Source organism: Lepidochelys kempii, chromosome 8 (genome assembly GCF_965140265.1).
Source record: "Lepidochelys kempii isolate rLepKem1 chromosome 8, rLepKem1.hap2, whole genome shotgun sequence".
NCBI classification, from domain to species: Eukaryota; Metazoa; Chordata; order Testudines; family Cheloniidae; genus Lepidochelys; species Lepidochelys kempii.
In genome coordinates this window covers 79,503,519-79,521,916 of record NC_133263.1, presented here as the reverse complement: position 1 = coordinate 79,521,916, position 18,398 = coordinate 79,503,519, and the positions used below count along the sequence as shown (strand labels likewise).

Sequence of the window (18,398 nt, the reverse complement as noted above, 5' to 3'; positions counted from 1 at the left end):
GAGCAGGGACTGTTTCCTCTGTATGCTTGTACTACATCTAGAATAATCAGGCCTCTTTCTATGTGGATGCTTTGGAGTCTACAGTAATATAGATAAATAATAACAATAATTAATGACAGGTTTCAGAGTAACAGCCGTGTTAGTCTGTATTCGCAAAAAGAAAAGGAGTACTTGTGGCACCTTAGAGACTAACCAATTTAGTTGAGCATGAGCTTTCTTGAGCTACAGCTCACTTCATCGGATGTATACCGTGGAAACTGCAGAAGACATTATATACACACAGAGACCATGAAACAATACCTCCTCCCACCCCACTGTCCTGCTGGTAATAGCTTATCTAAAGTGATCATCAAGTTGGGCCATTTCCAGCACAAATCCAGGTTCTCTCACTCCCTCACCCCCCTCCAAAAACCACACACACAAACTCACTCTCCTGCTGGTAATAGCTTATCCAAAGTGACCACTCTCCCTACAATGTGCATGGTAATCAAGGTGGGCCATTTCCAGCACAAATCCAGGCTTTCTCATGCCCCCACCCCCATACACACACAAACTCACTCTCCTGCTGGTAATAGCTCATCCAAAGTGACCACTCTCCCTGCAATGTGCATGGTAATCAAGGTGGGCCATTTCCAGCACAAATCCAGGTTTTCTCACCCCCCCCCCCAGCCCCATACACACACAAACTCACTCTCCTGCTGGTAATAGCTCATCCAAAGGGACCACTCTCCCTACAATGTGCATGGTAATCAAGGTGGGCCATTTCCAGCACAAATCCAGGCTTTCTCACCCCACCCCCCACCCGAAACACACACACACAAACTCACTCTCCTGCTGGCAATAGCTCATCCAAACTGACCACTCTCCAAGTTTAAATCCAAGTTTAACCAGAACGTCGGGGCGGGGGGGGGAAGGAAAAAACAAGGGGAAATAGGCTACCTTGCATAATGACTTAGCCACTCCCAGTCTCTATTTAAGCCTAAATTAATAGTATCCAATTTGCAAATGAATTCCAATTCAGCAGTTTCTCGCTGGAGTCTGGATTTGAAGTTTTTTTGTTGTAAGATAGCGACCTTGATTATCATGCACATTGTAGGGAGAGTGGTCACTTTGGATAAGCTATTACCAGCAGGAGAGTGAGTTTGTGTGTGTGGTTTTTGGAGGGGGGTGAGGGGGTGAGAGAACCTGGATTTGTGCAGGAAATGGCCCACCTTGATTATCATACACATTGTGAAGAGAGTGGTCACTTTGGATGGGCTATTACCAGCAGGAGAGTGAGTTTGGGGGGGGGGGGCGGAGGGTGAGAAAACCTGGATTTGTGCTGGAAATGGCCCAACTTGATGATCACTTTAGATAAGCTATTACCAGCAGGACAGTGGGGTGGGAGGAGGTATTGTTTCATGGTCTCTGTGTGTATATAATGTCTTCTGCTGTTTCCACGGTATGCATCCGATGAAGTGAGCTGTAGCTCACGAAAGCTCATGCTCAACTAAATTGGTTAGTCTCTAAGGTGCCACAAGTACTCCTTTTCTTTTTGTGAATAATTAATGAGTAGCTGACTGCAATGAAGCACTCAAAGTAGTCTAGAGCATGTATTTAGGGAAACTTGTATTCGATGGAGCTGTTTATTTCACCAGGGATATCCATGTCAATTGAACTACTGCTGACTATACAGAATACTCTACAGTTTGAAGAAGATTAAACTGTGGTAACAGTCTGTAAATACACAGCATGCTACAGTTTGTTAAAGTACAAATCTGTTTTGAAAAGTAACACTGTAATAAGGGCAACCCTGAATTCCCTGTTTTTTGTCTCTTATTTCGTTATCAAATATGCTCAATTTGTTGGTAAAAACATGTATCTCCTGGCTCCTACACTTGGAAATTCAATCTGGGATCTCAGACTCAAGCTGGGACTTTTTCATGAATCTCCAGGCATAACAAAGGCTCTGCAGGGCAAATTAGACTCCAAGTGACATCTGTGAAACCCCCATTGCTTTCTGCACATTTTTATAGGTGTAACTGATTGAAATTTACTAAACAATTCTGTTGATGAAGTACAAGGAGGAACAGAATCTAGCTCATTCTCTCCTAGCTCTGTTAGGTCTGAAGAGGTAACAGATGTAAAAAACAATAAAAATTACTTTCTGTCACTAGATGTGACACAGACAGCAGAACTGTTTAATAAGACAGTGTCATTTTTCAGCATAGAATTGCCCTGCAAACTATTCTAAATAGCAATGGACGTGCTTCAGGGTGTCTAGAATACTAAGAGCCAAAGTCAGACCTAATGTAAGTGGATTTAATTTTGTTAACTTCAATAGAATTGCAAGCACTTACACTAGGGCTGAGAGTTGCCTAAGATTTATGTTTCCTCTGGAGCAAATCTGCGTAGGGCTGCCATCCACAATGGCCATAACAGAACACTGACTCACGCTGTGGATATGTTTCTGTTTTATATATTTTTATTATTTTTAGTACATACTTTAAAATGTTTTCAGTTGAAGTTTATTTTCATGGATACAGTTCTCTCTGCGGGAGGCCCTGCTGACTCAAAGCTCTCATTTGGCACATAGCAAAAGGGGATGTTGGCTTATCCATCCCAATAGGATGATTTATAATTTCTAGTTATCCTTCATTGTTGCAGGTTTCTTCTTTATAAGTTACCAAAGTATATAAGAAAAGAAAGCCCTGGGTCTGGGCTAGAGTACATGTACATGGATTCTTTGATGCAAGCTTGGCAATTGAGTAAATTCCTGATCAACATGACAGAGTGCCCTGGGGCAAACATTAAGCCAACTTTATGAAGCTTATAAATCCAAGGCAAGACTTATTTCATTATCAGTTGTTAACACATTTACTTAAACCTTCTAAAATGTAAATGAAATGAAACCAGTGCCAGAGCCCTAATACGTTTTCATAAGCATAATGTGACCTGATTGAGATTTATTTTAATAAAAGGAGGAATGCATTGACTGATCTGCACCAACATAGGTCTACAAAAGTTCATGGAGCAGAGCAGATTGTCTGCAGGCTTGGCTAGAACAAGAATCCCCCATGAATTTGGGTGCCTTCTGTGTTCAAGTCAAACCTTTCACAAAGTTAAAATATTGCTAAGAATTAGATTGTAAACTCTTTGGGGCAGGGACTGTCTTTTTCTGTGTTTATACAGCACCTAGCACAGTGCGGTCCTTGTCCAGGACTGGGGCCGCTAGGCACTACCATAATATAAATAATATAGTGCCAATAGAAAAGATATTTAAAATTAAAATTATTACACTATCTCTAGGGTTCCTATTCTGCTGTCCTCACTCATGCTGAGCAGTATTTTAATCTGTGAGTACTCTCATTGGAATCTCTTTGACTACTTCTACAATAACATACTATTTGATGGCCTGATATTACGTTGCCTCACATCTGGCATAAACATTTACACTTGCGCAAAGTGGTTGTAAAATCATATCCGATCAAAGCAGTAGCAATTTATGCACATTTTACACCCATATAAATTACTATACAAGAAGAAAGGAAGTGAATAATCAAGCTCAACCTAAGTATGGCTGTCAAAATTAAGCCTTACGTGTATAACTATTATTTCCACCTGTATAATCTAGTATGTAAAGTTTCCTCCTTATTGTTCTGAGCACAATTGTTCTTTGCCCTTTAGTTCTAAGCAACTTCACAATTGTCCATAATCTACAGAGTGTAATGTCACTGTCCCCCCGTATCTGATCACAAAGAAGTGAGTTAGAGACTGAATGTTAATCTTGGCTATATTTTTAATCTTTTCCTATGTTCAGGTTAGAGGAGGTAAATAAGGCATTTTTGGGAACAAATAACAGAAATATCCAAAACATAAAACTTGATAATGGGGGAGGGGGGGCTTTGGGCTCCAGTGGGGGTGGGGCCTTGGGCAGAAGGGGCTGGGCCAAGGGCTAGCTAGCCTCCGTGAGCTGGTGGTTCACTTGCCACCCAGACCTGAAAATCAAAAAGGAATCCTACAAAAAGTGGAAACATTGATAAATTGCTAAGGAAGAATACAGAAGAACAGCACATGCATGTAGGGACAAAATCAGAAAGGCTGGGGCAAAAAATGAGTTACACCTAGCAAGGTACAAAAAAGCAATAAGAAAAGGTTCTTTAAATACATTAGGAGCAAGAGAAAGATGAAGGAAAGTGTTGGTCCTCTATTTAGTCAGGAAGGAGAGTTGATAACTGATGACATTATGAAGGCTGAGGTGTTTAATGCCTATTCTGCTTCACTCTTTGCTAAAAAAGTTAATGGTGACCAGCTGCTCAACATGGTTAATATTAACAAAAAGGGGGAAGGAACACAAGCCAAAATAGGGAAAGAAAAGTTAAAGAATATTTAGATAAATTAGATGTATTCAAGTCAGCAGGGCCTGATGATATTCATCCTAAGGTACGTAAGGAACTAGCTGAAGCAATCTCGGAGCCATTAGTGATTATCTTGGAGAACTCAGGAACAAAGAGGACCCTGGGAATTATAGATCAGTCAGCCTAACGTTGATACCTGGAAACATACTGGAACAAATTATTAAACCATCAATTTATGAGCAGCTAGAGGATAATAGGGTGAAAAGGAACAGCCAGCATGGATTTGCTAAGAACCAGTCATGCTAAACCAATCTCATTTCCTTCTTTGATAGGGTTACTGGCATAGTGGATAGAAAGTATTAGACGTGATATAACTTGATTTTAGTAAGGCTCTTGACACAATCTCACAGGATATTCTCATAAGCAAACTAGGCAAATGCAGGCTAGATGAAATTACTATAAAGTGGGAGCACACCTGGTTGAAACACCATACTCAAAAGAAAAAGAACAAGGAGTATTTGTGGCACCTTAGAGACTAACAAATTTATTTGAGCATAAGCTTTTGTGGGCTAAAACCCACTTCATCGGATGTATGCAGTGGAAAATACAGTAGGAAGATAGATAGATATAGATATACACACACACACAGAGAACATGCAAAAATGGGTGTTGCCATACCCACTATAATGAGAGTGATCAGTTAGGGAGAACTATTATCAGCAGGAGTAAAAAAACCTTTTGTAGGGATAATCAGGATGGCCCATGTCCAACAGTTGACAAGAAGGTGTGAGTAACAGTAGGGGGGAAAATAAGCATGACAAAATAGTTTTACTTTGTGTAATGACCCATCCACTCCCAGTCTTTATTCAAGCCTAATTTAATGGTGTCCAGTTTGCAAATTAATTCCAATTCAGCAGTTTCTCGCTGGAGTCTGTTTTTGAAATTTTTTTGTTGAAGAATTGTGACTTTTAGGTCTGTAATCGAGTGACCAGGGAGGTTGAAGTGTTCTTCTACTGGTTTTTGAATGTTATAACTCTTGACTTCTGATTTGTGTCTATTTATTCTTTTGGCCAATGTACATGGCAGAGGGGCATTGCTGCCACATGATGGCATATATCACATTGATAGATGTGCAGGTGAACGAGCCTCTGATAGTGTGAGAGTGTAATAATTTCTCTTGCTGATAATAGCTCACCTCAACTGATCACTCTCGTTATAGTGGGTATGGCAACACCCATTTTTTCATGTTCTCTGTGTATATATCTATCTATCTTCCTACTGTATTTTCTACTGCATGCATCTGATGAAGTGGGTTTTAGCCCATGAAAGCTTATGCTCACATAAATTTGTTAGTCTCTCTAAGGTGCCACAAGTATTCCTCGTTCTTTTTGCTGATACAGACTAACACGGCTATCACTCTGATACTCAAAAGAGTTATCAATGGTTATCAACAGTTATCAATGGTTCAATCTCAGACTGGGCAGGTATATCCAGTGGTGTTCTGCCAGGGGTCAGTTCTGGGTCTGGTATTATTCAATATTGTCAAGCTTGGAGGGTTGCAAGCACTTTGAAGGACAGGATTAGAATTCAAAATGACCTTGACAAATTGGAGAATTTGTCTGTATTCAATAAGATGAAATTAAATAAAGATAAGGGTGAAGTACTTATGTTAGGAAGGAAAAATCAAATACATAACTACAAAATGGGGAATGACTGGCTAGGTGGTAGTACTGCTGGAAAGGATCTGGGAGTTATAGTGGATCAGGTATTGAATATGATGCAATCTGACACTTGATTTTCCGTTACCAAAACTGCAATAACTCTTAAAGATGGATATGAATGAATCACAGTTCTCAAACACTGTACCCACCCATTACATAAAGAGACTATAGAGATTCCCCTTCAGGTGCAGTTCTATTCTGAAAAATGGCATTGTGAGCTTCTGTGTTTGTCTCTGAATCATTTCTGCAATAAAAGTGCTCAACTTTTTACAAGTAAAAAAAATTGTTTTTAAACTTCCAGCACAGAAAACTCAATCGGGGCTCTGAGAGTCAAGCATTGTTCTTTCCTTCACTGGCCTTTCACCAGTAATAAAGGTTCTGCTTGCTAGAGTGAGCCCTCAGTGACACATGTGCAACCCCATTGCCTTCAGTATGTTTGCACAGATGTAACTGGTTGGTGCTTAGTAAACAATGCTGTTGATGAGATATAAGAAGGAACAGAATCCAGCTCACTCTCTTTAAGTTATTTTGGTTCTGCAGGCTTAACAGGAGTGAAAAAAACACTAAGAAATAGGAAAATAATAAAAAAATCCTACTCTATATCTTTGTCATCTGGGGCTTTTGATGAGGTCCCTATGCACACAAGTCCAGTTAGAGAGATAGGGCCAATTAACCCTGTTACAGGCTGCACCTGGAGGAGAGTGAGAGCTGTTAAGGCTTGCTGGCTGATGAAGCCCAGCTGTAGGAAGAGCTGGACTAGACATAGAGTAGAAGTTGGTGGTAAGAGAGGGCTGTAGGGAAAAATTCTGCAGGCATTCCCTAGAGAGGAGAGTTGGTAACAGACAAGGGGGATTTCTAGAGGGGAGCAAGCCCTGAGATCCTGGCTTGAAATACAGACTCTGGCGAGAACCCCAGAGTGGTAAAATAGCCATAGGGAGCAGAGGAATCTCCATGGGTAACCTAGAGGTAAGTCAGAAGATAGGAAGGGAAGTAGTAAGGAGCACAGGGAAACAGCAGCAAGGTCTGGGAATGAGCAAACTGAGATTGCTGGGTAGAGGGGTCCCTTGCTGGAACCCGGAATAGTGCGTGGGCTGTGTTACCCTACCAGCCACTGGGGAAGTGGCATAGTCTGAGAAGTGTAGTGGAAGACTACCTGAGACGGTTATCCATGGAGACTTTGATACTGTGCCTGAAGGGGAAAATTATAGTTACCTGGCCAGAGGGCTAAGCCATAAAAATCACCCTGAGGGAGTAACCTGACTCCAGAGAGAGACAGACAGACAGACACTCACCATGGAGTGAGTAACTGAAAGGGGGAGCATCAGACTGGTCATGAGCTAATCCCCAGGTAGGCCACAATGTGTTGCCACAGTGGTGAATGAAAACAATGAGGAGTCTTTGTGGCACCTTACAGACCAAAAAATTTATTTGGGCATAAGCTTTTGTGGGATATAACCCACTTCATCAGATGCATGGAGTGGAAAATACAGTAAACAGGTATAAATATATAGCATATGAAAAGATGGGAATTGCCTTACCAAGTGGGGGGGGGTCAGTGCTAATGAGGCCAATTCAGCTAGGGTGAATGTGGTCCATTCTCAACAGTTGACAAGAAGGGGTGAATATCAACAGTGGGAAAATTACTTTTTTTAGTGCTAATGAGGCCAATTCAATCAAAGTGGATATGGTGAATACAGTGGTGAATGTATCCGTTGATAGGCCTGCTCAGGTGAAGTTAATGAGAAGTCACTGAAGTCAGTGGGAGTCTTTCCATCAACTTTAGTGGGAACTGGGTCAGATCCTAGAGCTAACAAATGTGACTGGACACAGACTGGGAGGCAAACAGATCTGTGGAGAAAGAAGGTGCCTTTTTTTACACAGTTATACTTTTTAGAAATAATCCTACTTTAAACCATAATTACTCAATTGCTCAGAAGTGATTCTAGTGCATTTCACTTTTCTGCAACAAATAAGTAAATGAATAAAATACATTTTCAAAACACAAATTAAATGTTCTGTTTATGGTCTTCCTCTTCCATCAATATGTATCTGTAGCAGGCAGAAATATTCTGTATATGCTAGAGAAAAAAAATGGGGAAATGCAAATATACTATGTGTCATTTCATTTGCAATTTCAGTAGAGATGGGCCTAGTCCATTTACTTTGGATCTGGATTTTCAACATGCCAAATCTAGGTGTGTTTTTGGGTTGGAAATTTTGGTTTGGCTTATTTTAAAGACAAGGGCCATTTGCAAAATTTTAACCTAGATTTGTATTCATATTTCAGAAGTACAGCTGTTTTTAGATCTTGGGTTTGGTGCAAGACCATATCCCTGTTGTAAGGTTATAATTTTTTTCTGACTTGTCAGTATCAATTACTGGCGTATGGTCAGTGACCACTAGTAATATTTTTGTGCCTTGCTCTATGTGCACTCAGTCTACATGACTGATTTCTCCCCCCCTCCCCCCCCCATGAAAATGTCTGCAGAGGAAGCTGATATTGCAAAGCAAATGCTCACCCACCACAAGCAGTAGGCAAAGATTTCCTTCCCCTTTCATCCTCAGAAACCAGAACTGAACTGCAAAGTATACAGAATGCCAAGAGAGGCAACTCAGAGAATTTGTGGGGTTTTCTTGAAGTACTGATTTCTGGAGCCTGTTTAATGGGGAAAAGGGGATGAATGAATTGACCTGCAGTTCACTGAACTTTCAGATGAAGCTGGAGATTGTAACAGAAGCACCATGATACAGGGGGGAGTCACTGCTGGATAAGTGAGGGGCCAGGAATAAATGGGAGCAGTGGATGATCCCAACTGCCCTCTGTTGCTTCTTGTTTGCACTTAGTGTGTTATCATGATATGCATAAAGAGACATGATTTGAAACACCCCATAATGCATAGCATGGTAGCTTGCTGAATTCGAACCACAAGAGGCAGCAAAAGGCAAGAGGGCAGCACATATAAAACTGAGGTATCTGGACCCATCAGAGAATCACAACATGAAGTGCTGGCTGCAATGCTTACAACCCCCTGGATGGCCTGGGATGTTCACAAGAAATGCAAGACAAGTGCTCGGTGGATTCAAAGGAAAACTGCCCATTAGAGCTGTGTATCTGGAGAATATTATCAGCAGCAAACCAGCTGGTATGCATTGACTTCTTGCCTTTAGAAGTAGGCAGAGAGAATATGGGGAACATTTTATTAATGACTAACCATTTTATGCAGTATGTGCAGGCATATCCAACACATGACCAGAAGGCCACTACCATTGCTTGAGTGTTGTGGGAGAAATATTTTTCAGTGTATGAACTTCCAGCTTAGGTTCATTCCAACTCGTGATGGGATTTTGAAAGTTACTTTCTGAAGGTGGTGCTCAGGATGGCAAGAATTAAAAAGTCCAGGACAACCCCATATCACCACAGGTGACCCTCAGCCAGAGCAGTTTAATCAAACTCTGTTAAATATGCTGGGGACTTTGTCCAGAGCAGAAGACAACTTGGAGCCAGCATGTTGTAGTTTTGGTGCCACAAAGAATGATGCTATGGGAGTTACACCATATTTTCTGATGTTTGGGCAAGAACCAGATTACCCATGGATCTGTGCTTTGGTGTATCAGAGGATGGAGATAGCTCTGAGATGCATCAGCAGTATGTCTCCCAATTAAGATAAGTTGTGGGATGCTTATCGTTTAACTATGTCTGCAGCCTGCAAGAACACAGATAGTAACAAGCACCAGCATGATGCTAGGGTGAGTTTGCAGGAGCTCCAGACAGGGAGACAGAGTTCTATTGCAAAATTTGGGAGTTGCTGGCAAACACAAGTTATTTGACAGAAGGCACTACTTTACCTAGGGGTGAAAAAACGGGGAGATCTGCCAGTCTACAAAATCAAACCTGAGATGGGACCAGTGAAAATAAAGACCGTACATGGAACCTCTTACTACCAATGGAAGAATTAGTAGGCACCCCCTACAAAATAGGCCATGACATGGGATCTGGGTGGCAAAAAGGTGCTGGACCGAAGCCATCTTCCAGCACAGGTAGTGGGCCCCGTGGAGCTAACCCACCACTACCCAAAGCATCTGAGACTGAGTATGAAGAGAACACATTCTGGTCTCAATCTGCTGAACTCAGTGAGAGCTCCACTTCTTCATTCCTAAACCACATGGCAGAAGCTTTAGGCCTGTTGCTGGCAAATCCATGCCACTAATGAGACCAACCTGAAGTAAGAAGTCTGCCCAATCAGTGCTTCTAGACCTCCTTGAAGAAAGGCAGGAATCAGATAACCTAGCTAGGTTGTTGGACAGTGGGGACAGTGTGCCCCTGCTGCTCTGAACCCTCCAGTACTAGAAGAGGAGGTCCATGGGCCCATGCCCAAAAAGTTGTCCCCCCTGCCCCAGCAATGCCCATTCTCAATAGGTATGACAGGATTATCAGGCCAGTAAACAGGCTGACTTATGATGTTTCTGAAATGGCTAATGAAGAACTGATACACTTGGCTCGCAGGCTTGTGACAACCATAGTAGGCATCCTAAGACCCTATGGGGAGAACTAGTGGACCTGGTCTAATATGGAGTGCTACTGGCCGGGATGACAAATTCTCAGCTGTGAGGAGAATGTAAGCAGGGTCTGAATGCGCTCTCCCCTGACATCTAGTGACAACCTGTGGGGAAACGACTTCAGGAGTGGACCGTATTTGCATAGACACACCTACTCTGCCTAGGTGTCCACAGATGGAGTTGCTTTACCAAATTGATCACTTTGGTGCACAGCTTGTACCTCCTGTGTCCGATGCTGTGTCATGGTGTTCAATAGCCAGGAGTATCCCAGGACTCAAACTACCACTTTAACTGTTGTCTGATAATCCTGGCCTCCAGGCCAAAAGTTAGTCTTCACAACCAGACACTCAAAGGTTAAATTTTAATTCTTATTCTTAATTATCTTATTATTCACACTCAAAAGTGTAAGAGATGCTTCACAGAAGACAAAAAAGACACAGCCCTTACACCAAGGAGCTTAGAGTCTACATTTTAGATGTGACACAATGAGTAACGGTGACTAACAGTAGGGAGGAGATGGGGTGAGGAAGGATAAGTGTTACAGCAATATGATCATATGGATGCCTGGTTTATGTATCACATATTTTTGGGGTATAGAAACAGGTGCAATTGCAATTCTGGTTCTCTTTGATTTGAAGCAGCTTTGATTAGTTTTTGCTTTCATTGTATTTTCATGACAAATGAAAGGTATCTACTGTCAAAATACTACAGGCAAACATAAAGAAAGAATAGATATCCCAGTCTCTTCATTTCCCTAAAGAGTGCTATGATCAATAAGAAACTCTATGGATCTTTTAAAAGGATGGGATCTCAGGCAACCTGAGTGAAACTTATATTGCACTTCATTGATTCAGAAATCTAGTACGTGTTATATTCAGTCATCTAGATTTGAAATGCCTACACTTTTTAAAATACATATGTGTACATTTTTCTTTTTAAATCTTCCACTCTGTTGTCAAGAAGTTAAACACTGAATGCAATGATATCTGCTGTTCTGGTGATTAAAAAGAATATTCCAATTTTATTCTCCCTCTGCTGTCCACCTCATCCTCTGCCCTGGAGTGAAGTTCTGTTGCTGGAGAAGAAATCCAGTCGGGTCTTTTCTGTGCTACCCCTAAGGGGTTCCAGTTGAGATGAGGCTGCTGCTCTAAGAAGGCTGATGCCTCAGACCCATGGCCCAGAGATGTGGGAGAGCTAGCTGCCTAATCCTGTTTCTGGAAACTCTGGAGCACATTTCTCAGTGTTCAGGTGTGTCTGCAGGAGACATCCCCATGGCTGTTCTGGCAGGGTGGTACTATCCCACTCAAACAAAATGGGAACATTAAAACAACTAAAGCTACTTGCTAACGGAGCAGAAGATGTACAAATCAGACCCAAGAGGGCAGATCCTTAGTTGGGGTAAACTATGCTATGACAATTTACACCTGCTGAGGATCAGCCCCAACATGTCCGACACAAACTCACAACAGCAAGGAAATGTGAAATCAACTTATATTATATACCTTCTGCTCATTATACTCCACTACCAACTAGTGATTCCTTTCAGCTTGGTTGTGGTTACAGGAAGAGGGGGTTATTTTTGAAGAAACAAATGAGTAAATTCTTTGGCCCTTCTATTCTCTTCATGCATACACACCTCTAGCTCCCAAAGTTTAGACAAGGAGAGGAAGAACAACTTTGAGGGACCCCCTTCTTTAAATATTGGCAACACATCACTGGAGTCATTACTATGCTCCATAATTATCCCCAGAAACACCTACACCCATATATTAATTTATATGAACTACTATATGGATATGGTTATACCTTTATTTTCAGGTATTCAGAAAAATACTTCCCTGGGTTACTCAGCCCCCTAACTGCATTAAAAGACATGAAACCATCTGCGCCCATGGTGAAATATGCAGGAGCTGGAGGTACAGCATTGTCAGCTGTCTACCATAGTCTGCGAGATGCCTCAGCACTAGAAATCAGTATGAGCCCAAGGCTAACTGTGTTCACAGCATGATGCAAGACCTGCTTTTTCACAACATCCTTTCTACAACAACAGGGCTAAAGAAAGACCGACTCCATAAATACAGACAGAAAATGACAGAGAGAGAAGAGGGGGGGTTAAAAACACAAGGAAAAGTGCAGCAAAATCTGGATTAGAGAGCAGAGATCATTCAATGTACTGTGATCCTAGACTGGAACGTCATGCCTTGGATACCACAGTGATTACGTACTTTATAAATACCCAGATTATACATTAGATTCATTAGGTTTTATACTGAGATATTGGACAAAGTAACCTGTATCTTCAAGGTCAGAATGGATTAAGAGACCAGTCCTTCCGGATTCTCAGCAATTGGTCCTCAGAACCTTTTAGAACATACAACTTATCAGATCAACCAAAGACATCAAAAAAGTGGGATCTATTGATGAGCTAAATTTTATATCCTTTCCATTTTAAATAGGTTGCATTGTTCCATGTATATTTTTCCATAGGCTTTTTAATCCATTTACTTAAGAGTAAAGATCCTTCCATACTTATATTTAAATATCTGAGGTATATAGTACAAGGTATATTTCATATGTTAATTATTTTTTAAAAGTGAAATAGTAAAATGTTAAAAATGAACATAAGGAAAAAATTATCCAGCTTTCTATTGACAAAAGGTTAATGTACAGTGTAAGTGGTGTCAGTGACCCCTGTTGATTTCAGTATTACTTCATTGTTTTTACAATTTTGTTGATCTAAGATTTGCACATGAGATGTTTGGGGACAATTATGAGACTCTTGAAAGATGAGTAGAAGTAAGGTACATGCTCCCATCCAACTGACCACTTTGCAGAGCTGGAACAATGTTCAAACAATGCAGCTTTATAAGAGTGGAATATTGTCTTCACTGCAATCCAGGACCATTCAAATTTGTGTGTGACAGGTCCAGGGGTGAAAGTAACTTAAAGGACTTACCGGTACTCTGGAGTCCTGAGCAGGGGGGCATGGCCTCAACTGGAAGAGGCGTGGCCTTTAAATACCCAGGCCCTTTAAATCAAGATTTAAAGGCCCCAGGGCTCCAGCTGTGGCTGGGAGCCCTGGGCCCTTTAAATCACCCCCAGAGCTACCAGCTGCATAGGCAGCTTGGAGCCCCGGGGCGATTTAAAGGGCCCCAGGCTCTGTCCGCCGCTACCGCAACGGAGCTCTGGGCCCTTTAAATCACTGCTGGAGCCCTGCTGCTGCTACCCCGGGGCTGCGGCAGAGGGGCTCGGGTGGTGCTTTAAAGGGCCCAGGGGCTCCAGCCACTGAGGGGAGCCCTGGGGTCTTGGGGGGGCGCTTTAAAGGGCCCGGGGCTCCCCATAGCGGCTGGAGCCCCTGGCCATTCAAATCAGCACCGGAGCCCTGCCGCCGCTACCCTGGGGCTCCAGCAGTGGGGCTTGGGGGGGTGCTTTAAACGGCCTGGGGGCTGTGGCCACTGCCCCGGGGCTCCGGCTGTGGGGCTGGGCGGGGGTAGGGGGGTAGGGAGGCTTTAAAGGGCCCAGGGCTCCCTGTAGTGGGCGGGGGGTGGGAGGTTTAAAGGGCCCAGGGCTCCCCGTAGCAGTCGGGGAAGCCGGTCCAGTCTGGCACGGCATACTGGCACTTGTCGGTATACCGGACCGGGCTGACTTACTTTCACCTCTGGACAGGTCCAACCATAATTCATATTCCTACCTGCTGTGAATTGGAGAAGTGAACAGAGATGTGAGAGAGAAGGAGGTGTTGTATTAAGTTGCGTAGGACACCTTTTACGGTACTGAAATTTCACTGGAGTGTGATGCAACTCATTAGAAGGGACATCCCTCTTTTAAAACCCAGATTGGCCTCCATCCCAAGCTGATCTGGTGATAACTTGCTTTCTGTAATTTGGTGACATCAGAAAAGTTGACTCATGACACTGGGGTGATAGACAACATTATATATGTTTTTAAAAAGTCCTTTAATGTTTAGAGATTCTTATGTTCCTTTGATTTTTTTCACATCCCTCATTTCGGGTCATTGTCTTACAATGTGTCCCACATTTGAACTTTGGAGACTGAGAGGAGTTGAATACTCCGGGAACTGCCTGTGATGTGCTCTAAAACTCAGAGGGCAGCAGCTTAAGAACATTCCCCTTATAGAACAGTCCCATAGAATATAATAGAAATGAAACCAGCACACTTCTATAGAAATGTAATAAAGTTCTATAAAACCAGACCAGATTTAATGGAGAATGTAATCCTTTCAATTGGTGCTGCAATATTATCTGCTCCCCAAACTCTGAAAGTCTGGCTATGCAGGTCATTCTCATCCTTGATTCTGATTTAGCTGCTTTGAATCAGGGAGGATTTTCTTCTCGCTGCTTTCCTCTCTGGCTTTTAAAGAGAGCAGCTGGGAAGAATCAGGATCAGGAAACCCACTAACTCCCCAGTTCAGGGGAAGGAAGGCAAAATAGCAGGTGGATAAATGTGCCAACTGCAAGATGGCAGGAAAATCAGATGACATCTTGGCCTATATAAAGGACTGCATTTTGCTCAGTTGTTGCCTAGTTAAAAAACTGAAGTTGGAGTTTTGGATTTTTAAAATAATTTTGGAGCCAGATTTTCAAAAAATTTAGGCATCCAAACTGTGTGCACAAATGCATGTCTAATTTGTCCAAGTGAGTATCACAGTTGTGCATGTAAATCTGTTTGCTTTTGGTGCCAACAGCTTACATTTGCACAGAGTTATACACTTGATGCATCATAGTAATTGTGTGTACAAATTATTCACATAACTGTGCATCTTAATGCAGTACCCTGAAAGTCTAACCTGTCATACTTCTGTGTGACCTAGCCCCATCATTTCCCACAGCTTGGGGTGTTATTTAGTAACAGTGAACACATTTTCACTTACGTTTTATATTATAAAAATTGCAAGACTCACTAAAAGCTGTGTGATTAAGCCATAAATTTTGGATTTGTATTTCAAACACCCCAGACTGTTGGGGTGTTGAAATCCAGAGTTTGCTTCGCACCCCTCTCTTGTGCTAAGCCTCTCTCTATTGGAAGTCAATATTTATATCTCTTCCATGCAGCTTTGCAACTATAGGTGCTTATGCATTGGTCTGATTATTCTCAGGATCTATGCTTTGGTACCCTGGTGTTGGTGCATTAGAAATGCCTAGATGGGATTAGAGTGCATTTAAAGTTTCCTCTGGCTCAGGAATCTGCTCCATCTCTCTCATACAGGTCTAGTAACTCACATGCATTGTGCAGGTGAGATCCTGCATCTTTCCCCTGTCACCTGCACATCTTCCAGTCCATACAGATATGATCACCCTCACCCTGAAAGCAAATGGGATCTGCAAGGAGAGAGAAATGGAGCTGGCCATTTTCCTTTAGCACTTGCACAGTGAAGTGGAGGGCAGAGAATGAGCAGGGAACAGAACAAAGAAGCAGTTCTGCCTCTACATCTGCAGGGGTCACTGTGTGCAGGGGAGATCAGTTACTACAATTGTTCCCAGCTGCCAGAGGGCCCTGTCTCCCATTCCTCTCTGCAATCACCTGTGCAAAAAAGCAAGAGACTGGGGAAATACGAGTGAAGAGGAGTGTGAAATGAAGAGGAGAGAACTCAGGAGACAGGAGATGAGAACTGGAGGAGGAGAGAGCAAGTCAGGGAAACAAAGGACCCAAGGCAGGAGGGGGGAAGACAATGATGGAGAGAGAGAAACAAGAGGAAGAGAGTGAGGTGGCAGGTGAAGGGCCAATAGCAGTGGAGGTGGGGAATGAGGGTGAGAGAGACACATGATAGAAGGACAATGTGAGAATAGAAAACCCAAGATGGGGGGAAGAGAACAAGATAGAAAGGGGAGGCCTCCCTAAAGGGTGGGGGAAAAGGAACAGAGAATCCAAGGAAGGAAGGAATGAAGGGAACTGGACCTGGAGAGAGAAAGTGCTCTAGGAGCTGAGGAAAGCAGACTTTGGGGGAGGGGGGAACAGGGGACCTGGGGAAAAGGAAAATGAAGGAGATGTACAGAGAAACCCTGAGGTGGAGGGGAATGGGAGAGGTTAAAGGCCATGGGGCAGGATAGCAAAGAACCAAGAGAAATAATTAGCACTTTGCACTTTCCTTCCCTATAACTCACTGCACTTTACAAAGCATCATTCACCCCATTTTAATGATGGGGAAGTTGAGGCAGAGAGAGATTACAATGAAAGACCTAAACTGAAGTCACTTGTCCTGGTTAGTAGAAGATTCAAGGTCAGAACTCAGACATCTCCACTTGAATGTCTCGGGGAAAGAGAGAAGAGATTTCACACACAAAAATAAATACTGAATTAAACACCTGAAAAGAATGTAAGATCAGAGACAACTAATTGGGGGGGAGGGAAACTTCACTTAAGCAGTGAAGAAAAAATGAAGTAAGGTAGAGACAAACCTGTCTAGCCCTCCAAACGCTTTCTATATCTACAAGCATCAGTGAAAAGCGAAATTAAAAGATTATTGAATATGCTAAAAATAAAAGGGGAAAGTCCATGACTTAAGCAGTGACCCCAAACAATTCATTAGAGTGAAGTTAGATTTGACCCAAAGTTCAATCTTGTAAAAATAAGTTTAAAACCAACAGGTCACTTTTTTTGTAATTCCAATGACAACAGTTTTTTTTTTAATTCCAATGGTTTTAAACTAATAAAAATTCCCCTGCAACGTTTGCAACCCAAACATTAGAGCAGAGAACCTGAAAATTAAAGTAATTCATTCATTTTCGCTGCCCAGGCTGAGAGAAATGCACAAATTAAATAAAGAGCACAAATAATAAGCCAGTTGGGTTCTTCACATTCTTTCATTTGGGTGTTATTAGTAAATGCCTTTGTTTACACCCTTTTTGGTTTACAGATAAAAATCAAAATTAGGTTATAAACTCCTCTGCTTAGAAGTTTTACCTTATTTCATCTTACCTCCCAACTGTCACATTCTTTTCTACTCAGTTTTAGATGCTAAATAGGTCACATTTAGTTGTCAGAGAACTCTGTGCTAAACTGATTTGACAGCTTTAAAATAAATAGGTGAGCACAAAAATATAGCTTTACATTTAACATCACTGCTTCTCACTGCATTGAGAGAAAATTAGTATCTCTTGTTAAAACTTACTGGCAGGTGACACACCGCTGGCCGCTGCATTGTTACTTCCGAGTCCTGGATCACTGAGAAGAGTAATTGCTGCTGCTCTATAAATGGTGTCATCTTGATGTCAGAGGAGGAGCAATGATTGGGGGATGGCCTCACAAATGCAAATATTTCACAATGTATTCAGCAGCATGTCATTCTTTTTCTGCCCTGGGCAGAAACTTTAATGAAGGAAAATATCTATGGCAAAAAAAGAACGCTACAGCTAATATAGAGACAAGGGGACTGATCCTGATCTTGATCCCACCGAAGTCAATGGGAATTTACCCTCCACTTATGTGGGAGCCGCACTTCAAAGACAAAGCAATCACTAAAAAAATTCCAAGGGTGAAATTGTAACTCAGTCATGGTCTATGGCATAAGCTAAAACATAAACAATATTTGGCCCCACTAACCGCTAGTGTAATCCTGCAGTGGGGGACGTCTACTCATCAACCCTGTGGTGTCTATGGGTACGTGTAAATTGCAGTAACAGGGTCGACTACGTCAGTGGGAGTAGACATACCCAAACTAGTTTAAATCTAATCTAGATAGCTCAGGTCCCAGAGTAGTGAAGCTGCAGCAAAACAGGCTACCCTGGCAGTTACCCAGGTAGGTTTGTGCAGCCCACACTAAACT

General features: G+C 42.2%; 1 protein-coding gene across 1 annotated transcript in view; it reads right to left on the bottom strand.

Annotated features, from left to right (window-relative positions):
- The window catches only part of LOC140916571 (uricase-like), a 42,810-nt gene extending 24,973 nt beyond the window's left edge, over positions 1–17,837 (bottom strand). Inside the window, exon 1 of the mRNA XM_073358229.1 lies at positions 17,745–17,837. Coding sequence (XP_073214330.1) covers positions 17,745–17,837 — 93 coding nt within the window. The remainder of the gene's footprint in view (positions 1–17,744) is intronic.
- Positions 17,838–18,398: the final 561 nt, after the last annotated feature.